Raw genomic sequence first — 7500 nt, 5'->3', positions numbered from 1 at the left:
TGTTGCATCATATTGTGTTATACTGTGTTGCATCATATTGTGTTATATTGTATAGCATCATATTGTGTTATACTGTATAGCATCATATTGTGTTATACTGTGTTGCATCATATTGTGTTATATTGTATAGCATCATATTGTGTTATACTGTATTGCATTATATTGTGTTATACTGTATTGCATTATATTGTGTTATATTGTGTTGCATCATAATGTGTTATACTGTATTGCATTATATTGTGTTATATTGTATTGCATCATAATGTGTTATACTGTGTTGCATCATATTGTGTTATACTGTGTTGCATCATATTGTTTTATACTGTGTTGCATTATATTGTGTTATATTGTATTGCATCATAATGTGTTATACTGTGTCACATCATATTGTGTTATACTGTGTTGCATCATATTGTGTTATACTGTGTTGCATCATATTGTGTTATACTGTGTCACACTGTACTGTGTATTTGTGGTCTTTGTATTACAATGCTAATCAGTGTAAATTTAGACCAAAACAAAAGAAAACAAACAAAAACAACCTCATGATGAAATTTTCAACAACAAAAAAAGAAAAAGAACACACATCTCCCTCTGGCCCAAGTCGATGATGGCCTGCATCTGTATTGTACAGTACTGCATCATACTGAGTTATGTTGTATCACATTGTATTGTATATTAGTTGTTGTTTGTTTGTTTTTTAAATTTTATTTCAATACTGATCAATACAAATGCAGAACAAAACAAAAGAAGACAAAAACAACCTAATAAAAAAATTTTCATTTAAAAAAAAAAAAAAAAGAAAAAAGAGAGAGAGAGAGAGAGATCTGAACACATCTTCCCCTTGCCCAAGTCGGATGATAACTTGTATTTGCATCGTACAGTATTGTATTGCTTCATACTGTGTTATGTTGTATTACATTGTACTGTATATAAATTGTTGGGTTTTTTTGTTGTTGTTTTTTTTATTACAACACTGATCAATGTAAATTCAGAACCAAACCAAACCAAAACAAAGAAAAAAAAACAACCTAATAAAGATTTTTTTTGGGTTTTTTTTAAAGACCTGAACACATCTTTCCCTTGCCAAAGTTGGATAATGGCTTGTATTGCACTGCACTGCATTGCATTGCATCATTATTATTACTTCACAGATTGACATACAGTTGGGCCAACAGCAAAGTGAGAGCTGTATGATCAATGGTTTCTCCACTGCAGTGGCAAGTCATTTACAGCTCAGTCTTTTGTGAAGGACTAAGGCAAGGCACCATCGAGGGCGGGAGAAGATTAACTCACTCAGTACGGCCAGTCCTCTCTTCTCCTCTACACAGACCCCTCGGATGTCCAGTGGGTGTCTGAATGACCTAACCGTTAGCTTCCGTCGTCAGAATTGTGGTATTCTTTGTCAACATTCACCTCTTTAGTATAAGAGCGTTCCGCTTGCAATATTTTGATGATGGTAATTGGGATGAAACGCTGTTAACGTCGTCTCTTCCGCCGTTCGTATGGAGAGAGTTAAGACAGCGGAAGAACTGGCATGAGAACATCAAACAATGGACCGGACTCCATACACGTGAGCTGCTGCCGGCGGCTGCCGACAGAGACAGATGGAGAAGGGAGGCTGCGTCTGCGGTCCTCAGGCTTCCCCCAACGACTACTTTGTAGTTATGGGCCTGAGATTGAGGCTTTTGTGCAGGACTATGGCTCTCAAACCTGGAGGCAAAACTGCACCCTCCATGTGTTATTTTGTTCAACTGGCTCCCTCCTTAGGATGCAAAATGTAAGTTTTGGTTCTTCACCTCACCTTGCCTTTCATTGTTGTGTCTAGATCTAGATCTGATGTGATATTTTTTAAGCACGTTAGGATTTGAGCTGAATGAGAGAGCGTCAGGCTGGCGGTAAGAATGCGTTTGTGATTATATTTGTTGTGGGAAGGAGGGGGGGGGGTCGGGGGGGGGTTCGTCATTTCTGAATATTTGGAAGAATAAAGGAATAAATGTGCAAGAAAGGAAGATAAAAATAATTTCACTATTGTACTTGGTCGGAACTGGTTGCGGAAGGTGTGAGCCTGGGTATTTGTTTCATTTTTACATTTTTATATGTAGCAGCAATCCTGTTCATGACAAATACTGATCAATATAAATTCAGACCCTCTGCCCCCCCTACCACTCCCCCCCACACACACACACCCCACCCCCCAAGAAAAAAGAAAATCACAAAAAAAACAAAAAACAAAACAACAAAAACCCTGCCTAATAAATTATAATGAAAAAAAAAGAAAAAAAAGAAGATTCAAACTCACCTTCCTCTTGCCCAACTCTGACGCCCCATAGAAGCCAACGTTGTCCCAGGTGGCCACAAAGGCCCAGCGTGCCCGGAACCGCTTGAACTGCGAGGAGTAGGCGTGCACGTCCTCGCTGGCTCGGGCCAGGACGTCAGGGGCGCGCGACTCGCGGTACCACACCGTCCCTCCGACCTTGTCCACGTCCACGTCGGCCCAGAAGGGGGCGATGATGGGCGTGTCCTCCTCCAGGGGGAACGTCTTGGGCCGGTAGCCCCGCAGCTCTTGTAGGAAGGAGATGACGCCGTTGTTGTTCACCTGGTGTTGGGACACACACACACACACACACACACACACACAAATATATGAATGAATGAATGAATAAATGAAAGGCACTGATTTACGCGGTTGTTGTTCACCTGTTGTTTGGACACACACACACACACACACACACACACACAAATAAATGAATGAATAAATAAATAAATGAAAGGCACTGATTCACGCCGTTGTTGTTCACCTGTTGTTTGGACACACACACACACACACACACACACACACACACACACACACACACAACACACACATAAATAAATAAATAAATGAAAGGCACTGACTCATTCTGTTGTTCACCTGTTGTTTGTTTTGAGAAAATGGAAGAGATACATGAAAAAAACAGAGGCACTGACTCATTCCCTTGCTGTGGCTCACCCGTTTTATTTTGACAAAAGAACTGAAAGGAAAAAGAAAAAAATGGCATTGACTCTTTCTGTTGTTGTTCACCTGTTTTTGTTTTGACACACACACACACACACACACACACACACACACACACACACACACACACCTGTTTTGTTTTCACACACACACACACACACCTGTTTTGACTCTTTCTGTTGTTGTTCACCTGTTTTTGTTTTCACACACACACACACACACACACACACACACACACACCTGTTTTGTTTTCACACACACACACACACACACACACACACACCTGTTTTGACTCTTTCTGTTGTTGTTCACCTGTTTTTGTTTTCACACACACACACACACACACACACACACACACACACCTGTTTTGTTTTCACACACACACACACACACACACACACACACCTGTTTTGACTCTTTCTGTTGTTGTTCACCTGTTTTTGTTTTCACACACACACACACACACACACACACACACACACACCTGTTTTGTTTTCACACACACACACACACACACACACACACACCTGTTTTGACTCTTTCTGTTGTTGTTCACCTGTTTTTGTTTTCACACACACACACACACACACACACACACACACACACACACACACACACACACCTGTTTTGTTTTCACACACACACACACACACACACACACACACCTGTTTTGTTTTCACAAACACACATGAATAAAAAAAATAAATGAAAGGCTCCAACAAACTAAAAAGAAAAAAGAAAAAAAAGAGAAAAAAAAAAGAAAGAAAGAAAGAAAAAAAAGAAGAAAAGGATAAACTCATTCAGCCATGCACCCGAGCAATTGTCCCAGTGTCAAAATTCGTTTGAACATATATATATATATATATATATATATATATATATGCACACATTATATAACAGCGCACATGTTCCTACTTGCACAGAAACGGCAAGCAAAGGGACCTAACTTCTTTCCGGCTGTGTCCCCATGTGATAATTTGGAGGAGAGACTGGTGGATTTCTAAACTTTTTTTCCCATGGATATCAATACAGAAGGGGAAGCTGCTGAAGCTGTCATCTCCCTTCTCGGGATGGATGGGTTCTTCAACCACTCTGTTACTATTCAACACCAAAAAAACAACAAAGAAAATGTCAGTATCAGTATCAGAATCCATAGCTCAAGGAGGCGTCACTGCATTCAGTCAAATCCATACACGCTACACTACATCTGCCAAGCAGATGCCTGACCAGCAGCATAACCCAACGCGCTTAGTCAGGCCTCGAGGATAAAAAAAACAAAAAAAACCCATAATATATATATATATATATATATATATATATATTATGTCAAAAACCAACAACAAAAAAACAACCAACAACTGTGTACATACTTACTGAGAGTCAATAAAGATCATTCTGACTTCACTTAACACATACACACACACACTCTCTCTCTCTCCCTCTCCACTTTCCCACTTGCTCCTACACCCCCCCCCCCCCCCCCCCCCCCGACTGCCCCCCACACCCAGGCCCCAACCTCCCAACCAATGAAGTTGTCAACACCAGTGCAGGCACCATTTGTCAGACATGGCAGTGATGATTAGCCTAATTAATCACAATTAATTAACTAGCATCCACCCTTTCAGCACTGCAGGCTCTGCTGGAGACTGTGTGTGTGTCACTGTGTGTGTGTGTCTGTTTGTGTGTGTGCGTGCTTGCATGTGTGTGTGTGTGTGTGTTTGTGTGTGTGTGTCACTGTGTGTGTGTGTCTGTTTGTGTGTGTGCGTGCTTGCATGTGTGTGTGTGTGTGTGTTTGTGTGTGTGCAACAGTCATGTTACAGGCTAATAAACTATGATCCACAGGTGTTGCAATGGAAAATGTCTCCAGAAGTTGAGCCCTGCTTCCTTCGCTCATGCTTCTCCTTAATGGCCAGCGTTCTCTTGTTTTCAAACGTCTTTATGCCATTAGAGCACAGCATCCTCAGCGACAGCGGTCAAGGGCATCAGTTTCCCAGGAAGCGATGTCTATGTCACAGGCTTTCAGGTTTGTCTTGAAGTGCTTGCAGGGTCTTCCAAGTTCGCGGTGGCCTTCCTTCAGCTGGCCATACAGTAGCATCTTTGGGATCCTGCTGTCTGTCATGCGGACAACGTGTCCTGTCCAGCATAGCTGGCACTGGATCAGCAGGCTTTTGATGTTGGGCAGGCCGCTCCTCTCTAGGACCCGGAAGTTGGAAACCCTGTCTTGCCACTTTATGCCGAGGATCTTTCATAGGCATCTCTGGTGAAACTGCTTAAGTTGTTGAATGTGACAGCAATACGTCGTCCATGTTTGACAGCAGTACAACAAGGTGGTTAGCACAACAGCTCTGTAGGTTTTGATTTTGGTGCTGAGCCTGATGCCTTTGTTGTTCCAGAGCCTATTGTTGAGTCTGCCAAAGGCGGAGCTGGCCTTGGCCATGCGCAGCGTCACTTCTGCATCAAGGGCTCCGTTGCTGCATAGGGTGCTGCCCAGGAAGTAAAACTTGTCGACTGACTTGATCTCTGTGTACCTATGTAGAGAAAGACTAATAACTGAGCCAAGCTTCGTTCCTCTCAATCTACGACGCCAGACCTGGCCCGAGGAAGTAGAGCTTCAGGCACAGCTGTGGGGTGACCGGACTGACCTGGAGAAAACTGGGCTTCCTCAGGGCGACGAAGCTTCAAGTCTGACGCGCACCAACAATATTTAAGTTAAATTTGAACGCTGAAGAAGTGCCTCTCAGTCCATAGGACGTGGGTCTGGGGAAATCTTCAATGAAAATCCCTCATGTGTGTGTGTGTGTGTGTGTGTGTGTGTGTGTGTACATGTGTGTGTGAGTGTGTCTGAGCGCTGTTGGTGTTAAATCAGAAAACTTATAACACAGGGGGCAGAGGTGTATGTGTGAAGGAGAGAACCTATACTTCAAATATAATAAACCCCTTCCTCCTCCCCCCACCCCACCCCCCCACTTCACAACACACACACACACACACACACACACACACACACACACACTGAAACCCCTCCGTTTTCTCCCCGGCCCCATTCAAACTTTCTAAAGATTCGCGATTCGTCCTTCCTGTATCGTACGCTACAGCGCACTTCAAAACAGCTGAGGGGAAAAAAATGCATATATTTGCTAGAGAAAGAGAGAGAGGGGGGGGGGGGGGGAGAGAGAGAGAGAGAGGGGGGGGGGAGTAAGAGAGGGGGAGGGAGAGAGACAGAGACATAAAAAGACAGGGAGACACAAGGTGACACACAGAGAGAGGGGGGCTGGGGGGGTTGGGGGGGGGGGAGAGAGTGAGAGAAAGAGAGACAGACAGACAGAAAAAGAGAAGAGAAACACACATGCACGCAAACACACACACACACACACACACACACACACACACACACACAGAGATAGAGAAACACACACACACACATGCACACACACACAGAGATAGAGAAACACACACACACACACACACACACACACACACACACACACACACACACACACACACACAGATAGAGAAACACACACACACACACACACACACACACACACACACACACACAGACCGTCAAAGACACAGGGGGAGGGAGAGAGAGTACAGGGCGTGAGCCACTGAGGTAATTGCTGTTCCACTCCCCCTTTGCTCCTCCCCCCCCCCTTCCCCCCATCCCCTCCTCCCCTTTTTTCCACCTCCTTTTCCTTAAACGTTTATCATTTTATTTCAAGCAGGTCTCACACACACGCCCATCTCGTCTGGAGCTACAAGCACCACACCCCTTCTTTTTTTTTTCTTTCACTGAATAAACGTAAACTTAGAAATCTCTTCTTCTCTCTTTTTTTTTTAAGATTAAAAATACAGAACACCTGTGTTTTTGATTTCTTTTTTTTTCCATTTATTTCAAACGCTTATTTTGTTGTTGTTGAGAAAAAAAAACCAACAACAAAAACCAACAACAACACACCTGTTTTCTTTCGTTAGTCGTTTTCTTACTGAAAACTTCTTTGCCAAATATAAATAAATAAATAAATAAATGAAATAAAGATCATTCTCTCTCTCTCTCTCCTGTTTGACAGTGAACACAGCCACGGACTATAATTTATAAACTGATTTCTGTGTATCGTCCCGTGGGATACCATTCAGTGTACAGCAGTGTGTGTGTGTGTGTGTGTGTGTGTGTGTGTATGTTTGACAGTGAACACAGCCACGGACTATAATTTATAAACTGATTTCTGTGTATCGTCCCGTGGGATACCATTCAGTAGACAGCAGCAGTCAAAGTCGCTGAAGTGAAACGGAAAACGTGTGTTGATACGCCAGGCCGCCTGCCTTGGCCGTCCCACGTTGCATTGTACACGTAATGGCGTCTTTCTTTTTCGGTTTCACTTTGATTTTGTGTGTGTGTGTGTGTGTGTGTGTGTGTGTGTGTTGTATTGTTTTGTTTTGTCATGAACGCTCTCTGCTCTGAGACTGACACACCACATCATCCCAACCCCTCCCGCCCCACT

At 43.2% G+C, this 7500-nt stretch overlaps 1 protein-coding gene across 1 annotated transcript in view; it reads right to left on the bottom strand.

Moving 5' to 3' along the window:
* Positions 1 to 7500, bottom strand: part of LOC143290007 (protein mesh-like) — a 57226-nt gene that overhangs the window by 25062 nt on the left and 24664 nt on the right. The window contains exon 3 of the mRNA XM_076599321.1: positions 2303 to 2599. Coding sequence (XP_076455436.1) covers positions 2303 to 2599 — 297 coding nt within the window. The remainder of the gene's footprint in view (positions 1 to 2302; positions 2600 to 7500) is intronic.

This window comes from Babylonia areolata, chromosome 14 (genome assembly GCF_041734735.1).
Source record: "Babylonia areolata isolate BAREFJ2019XMU chromosome 14, ASM4173473v1, whole genome shotgun sequence".
NCBI lineage: Eukaryota > Metazoa > Mollusca > Gastropoda > Neogastropoda > Buccinidae > Babylonia > Babylonia areolata.
Note: the sequence above shows the minus strand (reverse complement) of the source record. Positions and strands in the feature narration are given on the sequence as shown.